Raw genomic sequence first — 19,668 nt, forward strand, 5'->3', positions numbered from 1 at the left:
ACATTTGTTGATTTTGCAGAACATGATCATAAGACCCAGAAGAAAGTTCTTCCATTGTCATAAGCTAGGGCATGACACGCACGTCTCAACTTGCGCGACAATGGCACAGTCGAACCATCCACATCAGCACTGCTTAACGAAAGCAGCAGGCCAGCAGCCGGTTAATTTCTCGCTGACTCGCAGTCAACGCTGAGTTTCTCGTCAACTAATTGGACGTTGGCTCGATCAAGGCGATTGGAATGGGCCCAAAACGAGAGTGAAATTATTCGATCACCACAATTCAAGTCCAACGAGTAAGTCTCATTTTTGCCAACAGTTTTGGCCCAAAAACTAATTTTCAGCAGACCATGGAACAAACCCTAGAGTGACATATGAACGCTAACTGAGAGAAGGCCTCTCAACTCAAGTGATTATGAACAGTGAAAGGAATCAGCTATTGAAATTTTACAGAAAAGAATCCTTTACATCGTTTTACATTTTGACGCTATAAATCACAAGTCCTCGTGCCATTCAGACTCTTCCTCAGTTGCTCTATGATCCATCTAGAGATGAAAAACAGATGGTGAATAAACTCAATCCGGAATGGGCGGCAAACGAGATCCTATTTGTCAGGGAGCAGGACAAGCCATTTCTCCCTTCTTCTTTTCTTCCCCATTCTCAGCCAGTTCATCACTCATGTGCCTTTGTTCTAACCTCTTCACCATTCTTGCTATCAATGTTCTATACTTCTACAATCTAACTGTCTAAGGCCACTCACCAGAAGTCACCGCAAGAACAAGTGCCTCCACTGAAATGATGGAATCTGTTGGCGTCTCGGACCACAATTTCCCTTTCAAATAGCTTGGACACTAGCTTGGTGAACTCATGGCAATCGCCGCAAACTCTGAGGTTCTTGGCAATCCTTAGAGGTGTACCTGAGGCAGTGCTGATCAAACCAAACGATATCGCAAGCCTCTCGCTGTGCCTATGCAGCAAATCTATCTTCTCTTCTTCGCTCACATCATGCAGAACAAAACTAGTATCCTCGACATACTGACCTTCTCTTCTCAGTTTTTCAGTTATCTCGGCAAGTTTGAGATGAATAGCCTGTGAGTCTCTGTGAGAGTGATCTCTTGCAGTGAAAGTGTGGACAGTGTTTCCTATCTCAATCCAGCTGCATGCTGGGTCTTTTCTCAAACCCTGTTCTGTCATCTTGGTTCTAATCTCCTTGACATTATTCCACTTGCCCATTTCGGCGAAAACATTTGATACAAGGACATAATTACCTGGGTTATCTGGTTCCAACTCAAGAAGTTTATCAGTTGCAATCATAGCAAGCTCATGGTTCTTGTGTATACGACATGCCCCAAGGAGTGCACACCACACCACAGATTTTGGTTCCAAAGGCATAGATTTAATGAACTTGTAAGCTTCTTCGGTCTGTCCTGAGCGACCAAGGAGATCAACTACACAGGCATAATGTTCCTGCCATGGTTGTAACTTGTATTTGCTTACCATCATATCCAGATAAAATTTACCCTCATCGACAAGTTTTGAATGACTACAGGCATAGAGTAGAGCAAGAAAAGAAACATGATCAGGAGATACACCTGTTTCCAGCATTCTCTTGAAAATATATATGGCTTGCTTGCCATGTCCATGCATCCCAGTAGCATTAATCATCGCTGTCCAGAGAACAACATCTTTACACTTCGCCTCATCAAAAACTTTGAGAGCGTAGTTCATGCTTCCACAACCAGAATACATGTCCACAAGGGAGCTAACCACAGCACCTTCCACGGGAAATTTACCTCTGATAAGGAAACCATGAATTTCCTTTCCTTTTGTCAAGGATGACAATCCAGCAATTGCTCCCAGAATACCAACTAGTGCTACAGAATCGGGTTGGATGCCTGCATTCAGCATCTTGCCAAACAAGGCAACAGCTTCATGTAACAGCCCATTCTCCGCAAAACAGTTTACCATACTAGTCCAGGTAACAATGTCCTTTTTGTCTAACATTTCAAACATATTAAGCGCATAGCAAACCTCTCCACACTCTCCATATATATCTATGATTCTATTCTTCAGTATCAAGTCAAGCAAGCCATTTCTAATAGCATAAGAGTGCACTTGCTTTAACAGTGAGATGCTTTTCAAACCACTGCATGCTTCCAAAATGCTTCCCATCATCATAGGATCCACCTTAATGCCCTCTTTCTGTGCTGTTCTAAACTTTCCGATTGCCTCAGAATACCGAGAACTTTGCGCGTAACAGGCAATGATTGTTGTCCATGACACATGGTCCTTAATCCTCATCCTGTCAAATACACGGGCGGAGCACTCCACGGAGTAGCACTTTATGTACATGTCCATCAATGTATTAGCTATCTGCAAATCACTATCAAGCCTTTGCTTAACAGCATATGCGTGAACCTCCCTGCCATTGATTAACCTACCCAAATGACCCACTGCAGACAATAAGCTCACAATGCAAGCATGATCAGGATTGAAACCATTCTGTACCATTTCGCCAAAAAAATCGATGGCCTCAGCATATAGCCTATTTTGGACATAACAGGAGAGCATTGAGTTCCATGATATGTAGTCCTTGTCACCAATCTCACGGAATACTCTGAGAGCGCTATCCACCCAACCGCATCTTGCATACATGACAAGCAAGGCATTGCATTGGATATTGAACTCGGTACCGCATTTCAGAAGCGCTGCATGTAGCTCCCTTCCATGGTTCAGCTGAGCAAGCTCTGCACAGACCTGTAGCACACCAACGGTTGTGTAAGAATTCATACTGAAGCCGTCGCTCTGCATCCGTCGGAACAGGTCGAGAGCCTCCAAGAACATCCCGTTCTGCACGCAGCCTGATATAGCCGAGTTCCATGAGGCCACATCCCTCCCGTCGCGCATCCACTCGAACACCCGCAGCGCCGAATCCAAGAGGCCGCACTTGGCGTACATCCCGACGAGCGCATTGGCCACGAGCGTGCTCCGGTCGAGGCCGCTCTTCACCGCCAGCCCGTGCACCTCGCTCCCGCACCTCCCGTCCCCCTCCGCGCCGCACGCCTTGAGCACGGACGCGAGCGTGCACCCGTCGGGCGCCGCCCCCGCCACGGGCTCCGACGCCCGCATCGCCCGGTAGACGCCCACGGCCTCGCCGGCGCCCCCGGACGACAGGCACGCCCCGATGAGCGCGTTCCAGGAGAAGACGGTCCGGGCGGGCATCCCGTCGAACAGGCGGTGGGCATCCGGGAGGCGCCCGCACTTGCCGTACATGAACAGCAGCTTGGTCGCGAGGAACCCCGCGTCATCATCGCCCAGGGCGCCCGTGGCCACCGCGTGCGCGTGCAACTGCCTGCCCTCCGAGACGGCCCTCCTGACGGCGACGAGGTCGAGGACCCAGCCATAGTGGTCCGTGGGAGGAGGGGCGCGCCCGCGCGCCGAGCGGGCGGCGAGCTGGCGGAGGGCCTCCCGCAGGTCGCCGTCCTTGCAGAGCTGCCTCAGGGAGGCGCCGGCGCTGGCAGGCGGGAGCTTCCGGCGAGGGGTTGGGTGGAAGGGGAGCGCGGCGGTGGTGGCCATGGAGGCTCGTGGTCGTGGGAGCCGAACGCTCATGTCAGCGCCATGGCGAAGCAGGAGAAGAGGAAAACGGATTGGGATTTGGGGGAGAATGGATTCAGGTCGCCCGAGCAGGCTGGGAAGTGGGAATGGGTAGCCCATTTAAGCCTCTCTAAGGCCTCGTATGGATAGGCCACAATAGCAGCCCAACTACATAGGTGGACCAAGATTTTTTACTAAGGAAAAAAGTACACCGAATGTCCATCAACTTGTCATCGAGATACCAAATCGTCCCCCAACCGCAAAACCGGATACAACACATCCTTCAACTTATAAAACTAGTGCAAACTAGGTCCCTCGGCAGTTTTGAATCCAATTTTGTCCGACGTGACGGCTGAGTCAGCGAGGGACCCACGTGGGCCCTACATGTCAGGATGCCGTCAGGATGCCACGTCGACAGACCAGCCTCCCCCTCCACCGGCACCGTCGACGAGCCATGCCGCTGCGGAAACGCCCACCGCCTCCGGCCAAGGCTCCAGAAGCCCCATCGGAAACCAAGCCCAAGATCTCGTAGCCTACTAGACCCAGCGCCGCGGCGGTGGCGCCGCCTCCGCCGACGGTCCTCCCAGACAGTGTCCTCGCCGCCATGTCGCACCACGAGGGGGGATCTACAGAGCTCGTGTTCGCGGGAGGGGACAAGGGCATGTCGCAGATGAAGTTCCGGATCAAGACCGGATGCTGATGAGCACCCTCACCAAGCACCTACGAGGCCTCACCTCCAAGGGTGTCCTCAAGGTGGTCAACAGAGTCCACAAGCGTGCCGAGAAGATCTACACGGACGCCCGCATCGACCCGTCGCTGGAGATCACTAGGGAACCTGGTACCGTAACGGCCAGCTCGACTCCAACGCCGTCACCTCCGCACAGCGTAGGTGCCTCGAGCAGATCGACAGGCTTGGCGTCGCCACGACAGAGTCCATCTTCGACGGCATCAGCAGGGATTACCCTAGCCTAGCCTACTCGACCGAGCAGGTCAGGGACATCCCACCTCGTCGTTGCCTCCTCGCCGATGAAGAGTCGAAGGAAATAGAGGTAGAGAGGGGAGAGGTGGACGCCGCCCTGCTGCACGCCGCTGCCCTACCGCTCCTGCTCGCCCGCCGTCATCCTCGCCGCGTCGTTTCCCCATCTGCCACACCGCGCCGCTTCCCCGCTGCGCGGCGCCACCCCTCAAGCCCATCTCCTCAACCACTGGCCACTGCCCGCCACCCAACTCCAAGGCTTCCCCCACCGGCGTCGCGGCCCTTGCACGGCCGCCGCGGAGCTTTGCCAAGCTACCACTGTCGCCAGCCGCCATCGTGGCGCCACCCTCCTCCTCTCCCGCCTCGCCCCACCAACCGGCCTACAGGCAAAGAGAGAGAGAAAGAGAGAGGAGGAACCAAGGGAGAGAAGGAGGGAGAGATGATTCAGCCTGACATGTGGGTCCCACGCTGACTCAGTTGCCATGTTGGACAAAACCAGGGTCAAAACCACCAAAGAACCAATGTGACCGATTTTAATTAGTTAAGAGACGTCGGATATCTGGTTTTGCGGTTTGTGGACGATTTTGTAACTCGTTAACAAGTTGAGGGACCTTCGGTGTACTTTTTCCTTTTACTAAATCCCGGCCTATCGACGTCTATTGGCCGGGAATGAGGCCCATCAAACAATGACAAACACTCTACTACTCCCTTCATTCCAAATTATACAGCTAAATTTCTTATATTTTAGTTGGATATAACATATCTTACTACTACGAATATTCACACCAGACTAAAATTCTTATATTTTAGGATAAGAGGAATACGTAATATTTTGTTCGTTTCATAAAACATGAAAATAGTATGAAACGGGACATGTTCCAGTACTATAAATCTGAATTGGTTTATTTTCATGAACGGAGGGAGTAGATGATTACTATTTGATCATGTAGTTTTGAGTGGTTTGCTCACGTCGCGTGGCGATTTGCCATTGTTGTTATCGAACTAATCCATTAGTTTTCTCCTTAATACTGTTTACGTGGCCATCTTTTTGGTCGCAACAGATGACGCCGACGAGTATATGACTTGCCCTTTGACACGCCGCCTCCTCCCCCTTCATTTTCTCGAAGCGCTTCCCTTCCCTTCGCTTCCCCGCACAATCTGCAAACGCGCCACCCGTCGCTCATAAACCCCTCTCCCTCTCTCTCTGGCCGACACATGGACCCCACCGCCCCCAACTCCGGCGACGCCAACGGCGGCGCGGCCGCCGACGCCACCGCCCCGTCCAACACCACCGTCACCCTCCCGCCGCTCACCCTCCGCGACGTGCCCCTGCTCCCGTCGGCGGCGGCGGCGACCGACACGATCCCCAACCCGATCTCCCGCCACCCCTACTTCCACCCGCCGGCCACCTTCTACATCTCCCCGGGTGACGTCTCCCTCCGCCACGCCTTCTTCGACCTCGCCTCCGCGTCGCCGTCCCCGCTCGTCGCCTACCGCCGCGCGGGGCCGCGCGCGGGGGTTGCCGTGGACCCCGCCCGCGCGCGCGCCGCGGTCGTCACCTGCGGGGGGCTCTGCCCGGGCCTCAACACCGTCCTCAGGGAGCTCGTCGTCGGCCTCCGGGAGCTCTACGGCGTCCGCGACGTCTTCGGCGTCGCCGCCGGCTACCGCGGGTTCTACGGCCCCGACGCCGACCACGCCCGCCTGGACCTGGCCGCCGTCGACCACTGGCACAAGAAGGGCGGCACCGTGCTCAAGACCACCCGTGGTGGCTTTGATCTCAACAAGATCGTTGACGGCATCGTCGCGCGCGGGTATACGCAGGTGAGAGCAAACCCCTACCGTTTTTAGAGTTTTCAGGTTTTATGTATTTTTTTGGCAAATAGCTAAAGTTTAAACTGATCTCACAAATCATGTGCACGTGGAAACCCCTAAGCTTCTTTTTACGCCAAGCTGGCAAATGAAAGCTGGCCAATTTTGTTAAGATTAGAAGCACAAGAAACATGTTACAGGTATTTGCAAGTGTACAATGTGTCATCTGAATTGGCAAGGATACTATCTTGGTGCTACAAGTTTGCTTTAGACATTTTAGTATGTTGGTGTACAATCATGGGGGTTGTTCTGAATTGACATGGAGTAGTACTTATTATGTTAGGTGTCATTATGGAAGAATTATCTCAAAGAATTTGTCTGTCCAGAATTTTTCTTTGTCAGTAGAGTTTCTTTTTCCACCGGGCTCTTTGTCGGTTAGAGTGGTCAAGTACTCAAGTGGTTGAAGTCTTACTGATTTGATCGATCAGCGTTGAGTCGTCTTGCTAGTTCAACATGCTAATTTGTTTCAGTTATTGCTTGTATTTTGGCTTATTAAAGTGTCTGACCTCAAACACTTTTTATCATGACTATATCTTGCTGAAGGTTTATGCAATTGGAGGGGATGGAACAATGAGAGGAGCTGTGGCCATCTTCAACGAGTTTAAGCGCCGTGGTTTGAACATTTCTATTACAGGGATCCCGAAAACTGTGGACAATGATATCGGCATCATAGACAGGTCATTTGGGTTCCAAACCGCAGTGGAGATTGCTCAGCAGGCAATCGACGCAGCACATGTCGAGGCTGTGAGCGCCGTGAATGGCATTGGACTTGTCAAACTTATGGGCAGGAGCACAGGCCACATTGCTCTTCATGCCACCCTGAGCAGCCGCGATGTTGACTGCTGTTTGATTCCTGAGGTTGATTTCTATCTTGAAGGAAAGGGGGGCCTGTTTGAGTTCTTGTATGAAAGGATAAAACAGAAGGGACATGCTGTTGTCGTTGTTGCTGAAGGTGCTGGTCAGGAATTGATTCCAAGGACTGACGATCAAAAGCGGGAGCAGGACGAGTCCGGCAACATTGTGTTCCTTGATGTGGGTCCCTGGTTAAAATCTGAGCTGGGTAAATGGTGGAAGAGAGAACACCCAAGCGAGTTGTTCACTGTGAAGTATATCGATCCCACTTACATGATACGAGCTGTTCCAGCAAATGCCACTGACAATCTGTACTGTACATTGTTGGCACATTCGGCGATCCATGGGATCATGGCTGGGTACACTGGCTTCGTCCCTGGCCCGATTAATGGAAACTATAGCTACATACCGCTGGAAGATGTTGCTGTGGCGAAGAACCCGGTAGATGTGAATGATCACAAATGGGCATGGGTTAGATCAGTCACAAACCAACCAGATTTCATGAAGCCAAAATACTAAGACCAAAAGTGCTGTTACTGGACATGGTTGTATGACTTTTTCTCCCTGGAGCCTTGACACGTTAAGCTTGATTTCTTTCTATCCAGTTTCTTCTCTTGTTATGCCGATCTATCTATAAGATGTTAGGTATTCTGATCTCCCTGGTTTGTGTTTGTGTGCACTTGAAATCGTGTTAGCAGGTATTGCTGTAAATCTGTAGTACATAAATAAATGAAGTGGCAGGAAATGTTGTTCTCCATTGGCGAATGAGTTATATGTCGTGTCATGTAAATATTGCTTATCTTGGAAGACTTAATTGGCGATTCTGCCCTAATCTCTCGCTTAAAGAATCAGAACATTATAACGTGAAATATTATAGCAGACATATCCAAATAAATTGGCCTATTAGCTCAGCTGGTTAGAGCGTCGTGCTAATAACGCGAAGGTCGCAGGTTCGAGACCTGCATGGGCCATTATTTTTTTTCTTTTTCCTTGCAATCGTGATTCTTTTTTTTTCCTTTTTTTGCCTGAACAATGTTATGTTATTGTGTGTACGTGCCAAGATCAAATTGCGATTCCTGAGTCCTGAACAAGTGATAAAATTGTGTTTGTGTGTGTGTGTCTACTGTCAAGATCAAATTCCTGATGATCAAAATTGCAATCCTGAGTCCTGAACAATGTGATACAATTTCGTATGTGCGTATGTTTTTCAAGATCAAATCCCCGAAGATCAAAATTGCAGTCCTCATTCCTGAACAATGCGATGCTATGTTCCACATAATCCCAAGTTCCGACAAACTTTATGCCCTATACAAATTACACAGGAATATAGGCGCAAAAAAGAAAACACAGCAACACGACTGCAAAAACTGAGGATTACTCCACCAAACATAGAAAATTTTGGTAAAAAATAAACATCGAAAATTTTGGTAAAAAAAACATAGAAAAATCATATTATGATCTTTCTCTTTCTTTCTTTTTTATACCTTTTTTCTCTTTAACATCGTTATCTTATCCTCTCCAGTAAACCTCTCATACTATGATCTCTCTCCCCTTCCCCTTCTCACGTTGAGCTCGAGCGGCGGGCATGGCGGGCGGCGGTGTCGCGCGGGGGTGTGCAGATGATCCTGCGGGCGCCGCTAGAGGCGGGACCGCCGCCGGCGTTGGGCCGGGCGCAACGGCGGGAGAGTCGACGCCGCGGTGGATTGGATACGGAGACGACGGCGCGGCGCGGCTTCGGCTGGAATTCGGCCTCGATCCTGGGCGAGGTTACGCGTGGTGGATTCGGGGAATGTTATCCCGTGAAATCGTCTAGCGATGTGAGGGGGGGGGGGGGGGGGGGGGGGACTCCACTCTTATGGAATAATGCTGCTGTTCGTCCGGTTTTTTCCTTCAGTCCAGAAACACTGAAACTAAGATTTCCCCTGCAGGAAAGGATTCCTTCAGAAATTCCTCCAATCCAAACGGGACCAGCCATCTCCGATTGATAGGGATTATCCACGATCGAATTTGTCTGCTCCGAAATTCCCTGAGAAGTAGTGCAGAGTACAGTCCATACATGTTCATGTTCATATTATTAAAGGATAGGAGTACTCTTTCAAAGTTTCAATGATTTGTTTTTGAAGATCTTTGGCTTCATCCAAAATCTTTTCAATAGCCCAATAGCCCAATTTTCTTCTTTTTTTTTTCTTCTATAGAATAGCAGATGAAAGTTGAAACAGTGGAGGATGTTACAGGGTGAAGCACCGCACCACCACCACCGCAAGCAATCGGCATGGACAAAATATATCTACACCATGTACAGCAAATTACAATCTCAGCTTGGCTCATTGATAGGTACTACTAGCTAATGCCCAGTGCATTTCTTCAGTTCTTGAAATATTTTCTCTCCTTTTTTTGTTTCACTGACTAATCCTCTCAGTCCGTCGTTCTCGCGCGCATCTCCCCCTCGCTTGCGGGGATGATTTGATGAACTCGCTCACCGTGGCTGCAACTGCAAACCTGTCAGGATTCAGAGCAAAGTGGCTCGATTTCTATGGGCAGACCTCTCTGGAACTCCACGTATGGGTATGCCATCGGAATGTCATCGCCATCGATTCTCCATCTGCACAGGTTTTCAAGAAACGAAAGAAACGAAGAACGATGATCAGCCTTTCTCTGGCATGGATATTCAGTAAGTACATGTAGACTCTACTCTGAAACAACCGCATAATTTACATAAATCTGCCTGTTCTTGTCAGTTGTCACGTATAGATTGTTGCTAATGAACCTAGTTTTTTTTTTTAAAAAAAAGAGTTTGATCATATCGTGGTAGTATATTTTATCTTGTATGGCAGCCCTCAACTCAACTTGCATAGCCTACCTATCGAAAACTCCATGCTGTCATGTTTGTTCTGTGTGTTGTCGTCTGATTCTATGCTCTACAGTGCCACTTATGAAAATGCACAAGATAGCTGAGTTCAGACTTGCGGTCCTTACAGACAAAAGCATAAATAATTTGCCTAGTTGCTGTCATGGCCTTCTTGCCATTACTTACTAGTGGTCTAGTGTAGTGTGTATTATCAGTATGAGAGTGGTAACTGCATCAGTATGTTTTCCTGTTCATGTTTGCCTCAACAGTTTTCTATGGCCTATTTAAACACCAACTACTCTGCACCAGCTTCTTAAATATTACTTCTGAACGTATTTTGTTCATTGCTGTTTAAGCCAGTCAACTTTGATCCATGCATCTTCTACTCGGGTAGGACAAATATACCCTTTTGTTTTACCTATAATTGAGCACAAGGTGATGGAGGAAGAAAGCAGCCTCTACTTTTGCAAGCTCTGATCCAGGGCAGAGCCGGGGGCCACCGCCGAACGGCGTAAACTTCTTGCTTGTCCCTTGGCTTGCACCCTGTTGCATCAATCAGATTAGGAACACACATGAATCAGACCATTAGCTTCATCACAGAAACTAAGAAAAGGAAGCAAAGCCAAGAATGCTGGCTTTGAATGAGAGGAATCATGGTTAGGACCATGCACAAAAGGCATTGCAGCCACAGGGAGCTTGTTTGGCATCTGAAGACACCAGAATAGTTGCGAGTAATTATGTCATAGTTGGGCGCTCACTAATTAAAGGTAGCAATTAGTTAGAGAACACCCTTTAAAGAAGATTCTTTCAAGGCTCCAGATAAGCTCTCTTGATAGGTGCTCTGAACTTTTCATTTTATAAATTTGTATTATAGAAAAGTATACTACGTGAAAGCTAAGCTTCGTGGCCTAGCTGGTCCAAAACATTTTTCATTAGGTCATTAACAATAAACATTTAGTAAGTATTGCGGAGCATTCACAGATTATGGAAACAAACGTACCTCCCATCTGCAGGGCTGAAATTGTTGGGCATTTCCATGAAGTAAGGGGTTCAAATGAACAGCACTGAAAACAGGTAGGACCTTCCAACCAGAAGGAATCAGATACTCTGCAACAGAGCAAAGAAAAAAGAGCCACTTGCTTTTGAGCATCTTCTATGAAAAGCTGAGGTATTTTAGGAATAACAATGCTTAAAAATCAGTAATAAAGGTGCAACCATCCACTTTGCCTGATCCATTATCATGTGATGAGCACAATGGAATCTTCAAGGAAAGCCTCAAGTAGGGTTAATTACCTTTGTATCTGACATCTTTGAGAGCCTTCCTGTGGACAAACTTGACAATGTTGCCACATCTCAGTGCCTCATTGATAACCTGTAAGGGCATAGCATATGCATCATCATACAGTTTCCATTATTGAAGAACATGTCCCTTCCGCCCTTTTCACTCTATTGTAATGAGATTCTTTCTCTCTCTGTTTCTTTTTCTTTTTTTTGCTTAATTCAAAAATTGCATATATGGGTAGGCATAGGAGAATCGTTCTGAATATGAGTAAACCTCATATTTGGAGGGTCACATATTTGTGTAGTTGCTGATAATAGGAAAAAAAGGTACCCCTGGCTTACTAACTAATCCTAAAGCATGTATTGAACGATCATCTTACATGTTGGGTATATTCCATCTTCTTATAGTCTTCAGAGCTCAAGAACTCGTCCTTCTCTTTCTTCGATCTTATGCCTTCATGCTCCCTCTGCATGCAAACATGTTAATATATATTTTATTGATGGCCACTTAATTAAGTACTTATTTACCAGTACTGCTCTGTCTTTTTCAGCATGAGAAGTCTGTATACCTTCACTAGTTCCAGATCTTGAGCTGACTGCCCAAGGAAATACACAACCATGGAGATCAAGAGTGAGGTGGTCTCATATCCTCCCAGTAAGGAATCCAGCACAAAGCTCACTTTCTCCTCATCAGAGAGCTCATTGCTTGAAAGCAGCACATCAAGGAAATCACCCTTGTTGCTGGAGCCAGCATTCCTCCTCTCCTCAATAATACCCTTCACAGTGCTTGATATCCTCGCTCTGGCCTGTGAGGATTCGCGGACAAAAGGATGAAGTTATTATGGTAAGTATACAAAAATAAAATGGCCTGAAAATTTTATTGACAGTTTAACGACTTGTGTAAATGAGATGTTGAGTTGCATGCCTGCACAGCTTTGGCATAGGGCGTCCCTGGGATGTAGAGAGGGAAAGAGATGAGACCCTTCATGAAGGCGAGGAAATCTTCAAGTATCATGGCAGTGACCGGCTCCTCTGGTGATAGCCCCAGCACCTGCTTCACTATTACACTGAATGCAAACTGTGGTTCTCAAGGAAAGAGAGCACACCAGAGAGAGAAAAAAAAAAGAAAAGGTAAAAAAGACCATGGTAAGTCAAAGTGACCTTGGGACAAAGATTCATGCAGCAGCAAGTAACAACATGATGATGATGGTATGTAGCTAACATGTGCAAAGTTTTCCCTCCCTTGTTTCAAGGGATCATGTCCTTGTGGTGATATGGCTCTGGTTTCAAGTTAGTACACTTGCTAACCTTTCTTGCCTCCTCGCAGAAGGCGATGACATTGACCATCCCCTTGTCCTTGCTCTTGCCATGCCATGACCCAACTATATGCAGTGCAATCTTCTCAATGTCGCCAAGGTAGCTGGGCTTGAGCTTTGTGGAGGTGACCAGTGCTAGAGCAAGGTTCCTGAGCCTCTTGTGGTCCTCCCCTAGGACCACTAACATGGAGGACTTGCCCAGAATGCCATGAATTGGCCTGGGGTAGCTGCACTGAAACAGCCTCTCCTCATTCTGAAGGATGAAGTGGTTCAGCTCCTGGTCACAGGACACTATGGTGGGGGTGCAGAACAGATGGGACTTAAACACCCTCCCATACCTGCATCATCATCATCACACCATCATCAGTGTTACTACCACCATGCATGCTAGCTAGTTAAGTGTTGTGCAACCTTTACATTCCTTTTCTCTCGCTTGTTCATCGGAAGAAAAGGTTTGCACAACTCTTTAACAAGATGCTAAACACTGTCCAATTCATGTTACAGCACCCCCCTCATCAGGGAGGAAGAAAAAGGGCGTGATAAAGCTGCTGGGACAGGACAGCAGCATTACCTTTTGCTGTCACATGAAATAATGGTACAGTACTTAATTGCATGGTAAGATGACACTTGTTGCTCCTGTGTGGTTGTGGTGGTGATACTGATAGAAATGTTTACTGCATATGATTTTAATTTACCTGGAGCAGTGATCCTCCAGGAAGCTGCCCAGGGTGTTGCTAGCATGAGGACTGAGGAACCTCAGCGTCTCACCAAGGAGAGGCCACCCAAAGCTTCCCTTGGGAGCCTTGGGATTCAGGAGCAAAGGCAGGAAGTGGCTCAGCACCAGGGTCAGGAGCAAAGCAAGCAGGATCACCAGAGCAGCCAGCACAAGCTCTCCTCCCACCATCTTACCTATTGCCTCACACCAGGCACCACCACCCCCTGCTCATCTTATCTCAATCTCATCTCACAACAAGAAGCATGGATGGAGCCTTGCAGCAGCTAAGCCTTAGCTTGCTAAGCTCTCTCTCTCTCTCTCTCTCTCTCTCTCTCTCTCTCTCTCTCTCTCTGCCTATCTGTCTATTCTACCAAGTTTCTATCTAACCCTTTCACTAGCTTGTGCTCAACACTCTGCTTCTCTCCCTCTCCCTCCCTCTATTTTTCTCTGGAATGGAAGGTGAGGGGGGAGGCTATATAGCAGTAGAAGCAAAGGCAGGAAGGATCTTTGCAAAGGGAGGGAGTGATGGAAAGGGGTGATGAGCAGGGGGGGAAGGGAAAAAAAAATAGAGGCTGCCTTTTGTTTCCTTGCTTTGGCCTTGTTTTAAAGTAGAAGTAGGGGTATTTCTTTCTTGCATTGTTTGATCTCTGTTTCTCTCTGTTTTCTTTTTTTTTTTTTACTGCAGTGAAGTGAATTGGCTGCATGCATATACTGTGCCAGTAGTAGCTTTTATCAAGGAGGACTATGAGCCTACAGCCTAGGACTAGGAGGATGGTCCAATGCAGAGTAGCTAGCATCTAGGCTGCTGCTGCTGCTCAAGGTGCAGTCAAACACGCAGGTAGAGAGAGAAATGCATTGGGGTAGTACATGCACAGCCAGGTGCAGATCGATGCATGGGACATCGGTGATAATTAAGCTCTCTGAATCTGATGAAGCTTATGCGCGCGCGCGCACACACCTTGCCTTTGCAATCTGTTCTTGGGGATCCCCTGCTTCGATGACTCATATCTGTGTCATTTCCTAAAGCCCTTCTTTTTCATGACAAAAATTACAGCAACAGGGGTCGATTTGGCCTTGTTCACTTCAGTTTGTCTGTGTTTTTTATGGTGACTTGTGTGTGCTTTGTCACAGTTCTGAAGATGTTGTATAGTGTACAACATATGTCATGTCTCCCCTGGCCCTGTTTCTCCCTAGCAATCTGGCCGGCCTTTGCCGAGCTATGCTCAAAAGTCAAACGTCTCCCCATGCATGCACAATCTCGTCGTCCTAGGTCAACATGTAACTCTCCCAAAAAAAAAAACACTTATGTCCAGATTCAAACCCAGAAGTGGGTTTCTTTTTTTTTTTTGGACGGATGGAGTATTTGAGAGAAGGAAAATGAGAAGATTGTGAAGTACGGAATACGAATACGAGATAAGCCATTAAAGAAAATGGGTATTAACTATTTAAAGTTTAAAAATAGATTAATACATTTTTTTCCAAAGCAACTGTCCTATATTTTTTTTATAAAAAAACACGCATCATTTAGCAATTCGAAAAACGTGTACGAAGAATGAAAGTGCGAACAATCCGATCTCATAAGAAACATGGAAAGAAAGTCACATTAAAACATAATCAAAATCCTGCGACGCTATAATATGTATAAACATTGCATATGCGCATGGCTCAAGTTTTAGTGTGTCAAGTTAACTCAACTAGATATATACTACAAATCATTCGTATAACAAGTGGTCGCGAGGTAATACATTATACTTCCTCCATCTCAAAATGTTGCTATCTAGGATGTAATTTGACCTATCCTAGAACAATGAATCTGGACATTATCTGTCTAGCAACATTTTAGGATGAAGGAAGTAGGTGTTTTACGATGGTCTCTATTGATAATAGATATCTAGACTGTTTTTTTACTGGATCCTATCTATTTATACTGCCACCCTAACTATTAGTATAATGTTTTTTATCTATTGGTGGTAGAATTTATAAATCAACAACTGAGAGATTTCTTCTACCGGTGATTATAGTAGCACTAACGGTAGAAAACCACCGAGAAAATAGTTATTCATTTTTAACTTGTCATTAAAGATAGTTATCCTCTAAAACTCTACAGTAATACATTTTTTACCGATATTTTTAGTTTTGCCAAAGTATAAATTTTACACCAAACAGGAACTGGTCTCTTGCTAACAGGGGAACTCCGACAACCACTGCCACCCTCCCCGCCCTGTATAATCTTACCTCTACTGGCAATTATTAGACCTACTCCTACAATGGCCACCAAAATGTACCCAACACCAAGCACCAACAATTAACTTTCTTTGAGTAGGACTTTAAAAAGAATCCACTGGATTAAACTTCAAGTCTCAGCTATAAATACCATTTGCTTCTACTCCTATTCTATTGTAACTAGAATATGTGATCGAATTTATGAGGACATATACAGTGGCTTTGTGCCATCTTTAGTTCACTAAATCAGAAAAATTCTAAGTGGATAGGTGGATAAGGAAAACTAAGCACATAAGAATTGAAGATATGCATATAAGTGGATTGAGGATGCCCTGATGCTATCAAACGAAAGGAGAAAAACTTGGTGTTGTCCTCGCACCTAGGACCTTGACTGCTGCATTCATCGTCGTATCACTATCACAACCAGATGTCCTGACTTGACTCTCTTATATATGTTCGCATTTGTTACTTATGCCCACCGCAAGAAGAGTACTTCCTCCGTCTCATTTAAAGTGTATTTATGGGTATATGTATCCAGCATTTGACCGTCCATCTTATTTAAAAATTTTATAAAAAAATAAAAAAAGTCATACATAAAGTATTATTTATGTTTCTATCGTATAATAACAATAAAAATACTAATCATAAAAAAATAAATCAGACAGACAGACAAACGTTTAACAAAAATTTCACAAATATATTTAAAATGAGATGGAGAGAGTAGCTTACACTTACTATTCTGTTTTGTTAGCTACAATTGTACATGGCCTCCTGCTTTTTTTAGAGAATGGCGCCCTTTATTGATCATGGCATATTATTACATAGTGTCTCCCGAATATCATCTGGAATTACTTTACGAAGGATATCATCACCAGAGTTTTCACGTGAACGAGCTAGAATATTAGCCACGATATTTGGCACAAGATGACATTATTAAAGCTAACAAAAGAGAAACATGTTACCATGACATCACAAATTAAAAGGGCATGTTTAGATTGTAGCCAAAATAAACCTTAATAAATTTTGGCAATGCTAAAATTTTGGCAAAATAACAATATTGCCAAAATTTTGGCATGATTTCTTATATATTTACCAAATTTGGCAACAAACTAAACGTAGATATTTTTTTGTAACTTTGCCTAAAAATTGGTATAGTTGAAAATAGCATCAAAGTGAACATGCCCTAAGATTGTGCTCCATCTATCTCTAAACAAGTACTACTCCGTCCTAAAAAAAATCTAATCCTATCAATAAACCTGGAGACGAATGTGTCCAGATTCGTTGATAGGATTGGTTTTTTTTTTTTGGGACGGAGGGGTACATTTTTCACTTATCCCATACATAACAATATAAAGCTAAAAAAAAGAATACCCCAACTTCTTCAAATCACGATGTAATTATTCCTATTTTTATCTACTCTCAATGCATTCATTTTTCATTTTCACAAACTCCGATAAAATGATTACTCAAAAATAATTTATGTTAGGGCAAATGGGAGGAGCCAAAAGTGATCTTATTCTGGTGTGGAGAGTAGCGATGATACAACTCAATATTAGTATATATTAAGGTGCAACTAAAAAAAGATTGAAGTATAACAGTAAATATTTTTTTAACCATGATAAAATACCTAGATAAATTGGTACTTCCCCACCAAATATAAAAAGGTCAAAAGAAAGTTTCTAAAATTTTAATTGGGTTGTACACTTATTTCCATGAGCACATTTTAGATGTACTTGTAGCAATGGCTTTGCTTGACCGAGAGTACACAGAGACATGAGCAACAGTTGGGGAAAAAATATTCCTTGAGGTGGTGGTGGTGGGTAATATATTTAAGGAACCGCACGAGTGGCAGCGGTTGCAGTACAGGTAGGTCCACCTTAGCCTCATCGATTGGAGTGCCCACACGAACACAAAATTTAATCTCTCATTTACTCGTACTTCTTTTTTCCCAATTGGTCAGATCTAACCATACCTTTCTCTGTGCCCTCCCTCTTGTATTACCCCTTTTCTCTTTACTTAGCTCGATCATGATCTAGTTGTTTAGCAAAGATTGGAGCTTTATCCAAAAACAATGGGCAGTGCAGCAGAGCGTGATCCTTTTATTAGCATTGGTATTTCAAGGGTTTTTTTTTCTTCCTTTGTACAAAGGTTTTTCCCCGGCAAGTTTGAGGAGGGCTAGATTTCAAATGTAACATACTCTTAGACTTTTGTTACTAAATATAATTATATTTTCATATACAACTAAATTGATTATAAATATGTATTTACATAATAGGCTGACCATGACTATGCACATATATTTCTTAGATTAACGAGTAATTTCTAAACCTTGGAACAAATATGGTGATATTTTTCGGAGAAAGTTGGCATTCATACCGAATCAATAAGGAAAGGGAACACATGCAGCCTCCTAGAACCTCTCTTAAATTGGCAGAGGCCATGGCCAAATTTAGATGTGTGTTTTCTTTGCTTCTCTGGTCCAAGAGAAAGAAAAAGATGCATAATTGGTTTGAGGAGGAACACCAACAAGAAATCATTCCAAATGCTTGTCTTGGCTCAACACTGCGTTTTTTTAAGAAAGGTTTCATTGATATCATGTTTTGGGCATGTTGATATATTTGGAAGCAGAGGAATGCTAAAATCTTCTATAGAATGCAAGGCAGATTTTGCCCACTGGTTTCAAATTAATTTCTAGCCATCAAGTTGTCCAGCATATTTTCAGGATCCTGTTCGATAAATAGTGTTTGATTGGTTATGCCAGTTGTAATTGGTTGTGATCTTGCATTTCTTTTTCATCTCACAAATACTCTGTCCTTCTATATAATAATAATATAATAAAAACTACTAGGCTAAAATGGTTAACTCGACATGAATAATATCTGGGGCGCTGGACTTGTCTACCAGGCTGCCAATTCATAAGAATAAATATGTCCAATAAAATATTAAATATACTCATGCGATGATAATCAGGTTCACACATGTATGAGGGCATGAACAAAAGGAAGAGAAGACGCCACATCATTCTTTAATTTGGAAGAAGATGCCACGTGAGATTTTCAACGACGTGAGAAAAAGGAAGAGAACGATGATAGAGAAATGTGGTCTATTGATTAATAGACCGTATAATCATTATATATGTCATTTTTATATACAACTAAATCATTAATTATGTAAATCTATTATAGGTAACTAAATAGACAAACTATTATGTGAACTGTCTATACATCTTCGAACGTGAAAGATTTACATAAATATAATAGCAGCCATCTAAATATTGTCAATACTTTGATATCAAAATGGTTAATGCTAACTAGACGAGCTACTCCTAAACAAGTCGAATGCAGAGTGGTGAGGAGTCCTTTCCTTAATTAGGAGTGTGTTCAGAGTTATTGGAGGATGGTGGTGTTCTTTTTTCTTCTTAATTACAATCTCCCGAAACTGTAATCCTGTAATTTTCTTTGCTATATCAATAAACCTCACACTGTGTCGTGTGAATTGTTTCGATCGAAGAAAGAAAAAAAAAACGAATGCCCAGTGTTGAGACTTGAGACGACATCTATCTAGTTCTCTACTTCTACTTTCTTCATTAGTACGATTGAGCTCATGAGCTGGGAATAAACGCTACGATAGAAGGACCACACCCTATGGAATGATGCTTTAGCGTCTAAGTAGCCTGAACTGATGGTTTTCTTTGTAAAAATAACAAACCATATATTCGTGAAAATACCAGGAATTCGATTAGCTTGTGCTGGCTATTCTCCACTTTCTCTGACAAAGAATGACGGCTGACCTAATTTGCCGGGTGGCAAAAAAAACTGCAATTAGCCGGCCTTGATGTGGCATGTCAAGTACTATATATATAATGGATTTAACTCGCTGCCGTTTCTTTTGGTACGGATAATGGAGGACAGATATCAGTATATTTGATCGAGTGGTCTCTTGCATATATATTCCTTTTTTCACTTTTCAGTGTCAATGTGATTGAAATGCTAGCTAA

The 19,668-nt window shown here is 44.7% G+C and overlaps 3 protein-coding genes, 1 long non-coding RNA gene, 1 other non-coding gene and 1 pseudogene across 6 annotated transcripts; 4 read left to right on the forward strand and 2 right to left on the reverse strand.

Annotated features, from left to right (window-relative positions):
• Positions 1–231: 231 nt before the first annotated feature.
• Positions 232–3,669, reverse strand: LOC127769427 (pentatricopeptide repeat-containing protein At3g63370, chloroplastic). The gene has a single exon (XM_052295010.1). It carries the CDS (start codon positions 3,604–3,606, stop codon positions 754–756), a length of 2,853 nt encoding a protein of 950 aa, XP_052150970.1. The 5' UTR covers positions 3,607–3,669; the 3' UTR covers positions 232–753.
• A 376-nt stretch (positions 3,670–4,045) lies between these two features.
• LOC127770869 (uncharacterized) lies at positions 4,046–5,649 on the forward strand (annotated as a pseudogene).
• Positions 5,650–5,675: 26 nt separating this feature from the next.
• Positions 5,676–8,060, forward strand: LOC127769429 (ATP-dependent 6-phosphofructokinase 2). The gene is made up of 2 exons (XM_052295013.1): positions 5,676–6,388; positions 6,980–8,060. The coding sequence occupies exons 1-2, from the start codon at positions 5,783–5,785 to the stop codon at positions 7,805–7,807; spliced, it is 1,434 nt and encodes a 477-aa protein (XP_052150973.1). The 5' UTR covers positions 5,676–5,782; the 3' UTR covers positions 7,808–8,060.
• Positions 8,061–8,185: 125 nt separating this feature from the next.
• Positions 8,186–8,259, forward strand: TRNAI-AAU (transfer RNA isoleucine (anticodon AAU)). Its single transcript has one exon. It is a non-coding gene; the product is annotated as a tRNA-Ile (tRNA).
• Positions 8,260–8,800: 541 nt separating this feature from the next.
• On the forward strand, positions 8,801–12,863 carry LOC127769430 (uncharacterized). Of its 2 annotated transcripts, XR_008016789.1 has the most exons (7): positions 8,801–9,105; positions 9,217–9,331; positions 9,484–9,622; positions 9,708–9,959; positions 11,969–12,261; positions 12,351–12,626; positions 12,745–12,863. It is a non-coding gene; the product is annotated as an uncharacterized LOC127769430 (long non-coding RNA). The 2 variants fall into 2 exon arrangements; XR_008016790.1 differs by lacking the exon at positions 12,745–12,863 and having other exon boundaries at positions 9,795–9,959; positions 12,351–12,489.
• On the reverse strand, positions 9,432–13,863 carry LOC127769428 (cytochrome P450 724B1). Its single transcript, XM_052295011.1, has 9 exons — positions 13,429–13,863; positions 12,726–13,071; positions 12,343–12,495; positions 11,987–12,223; positions 11,798–11,884; positions 11,430–11,508; positions 11,137–11,243; positions 10,555–10,679; positions 9,432–9,890 (listed from the first exon to the last, which is right to left on the reverse strand). The coding sequence occupies exons 1-9, from the start codon at positions 13,635–13,637 to the stop codon at positions 9,791–9,793; spliced, it is 1,443 nt and encodes a 480-aa protein (XP_052150971.1). The 5' UTR covers positions 13,638–13,863; the 3' UTR covers positions 9,432–9,790.
• Positions 13,864–19,668: the final 5,805 nt, after the last annotated feature.

Source organism: Oryza glaberrima, chromosome 4 (assembly GCF_000147395.1).
Source record: "Oryza glaberrima chromosome 4, OglaRS2, whole genome shotgun sequence".
NCBI classification, from domain to species: domain Eukaryota; kingdom Viridiplantae; phylum Streptophyta; class Magnoliopsida; order Poales; family Poaceae; genus Oryza; species Oryza glaberrima.

Coding starts and splice junctions, on each gene's coding strand:
- LOC127769427 (XM_052295010.1), bottom strand. CDS start 3,606: ATGAGCGTTCGGCTCCCACGACCACGAGCCTCCATGGCCACCACCGCC.
- LOC127769429 (XM_052295013.1), top strand. CDS start 5,783: ATGGACCCCACCGCCCCCAACTCCGGCGACGCCAACGGCGGCGCGGCC. Junction 6,389..6,979: donor TCGCGCGCGGGTATACGCAG/GTGAGAGCAAAC, acceptor ATCTTGCTGAAG/GTTTATGCAATTGGAGGGGA.
- LOC127769428 (XM_052295011.1), bottom strand. CDS start 13,637: ATGGTGGGAGGAGAGCTTGTGCTGGCTGCTCTGGTGATCCTGCTTGCT. Junction 13,072..13,428: donor CTGGAGGATCACTGCTCCAG/GTAAATTAAAAT, acceptor ATGATGATGCAG/GTATGGGAGGGTGTTTAAGT. Junction 9,891..10,554: donor CACCTTGTGCTCAATTATAG/GTAAAACAAAAG, acceptor AAACCTGTGCAG/ATGGAGAATCGATGGCGATG.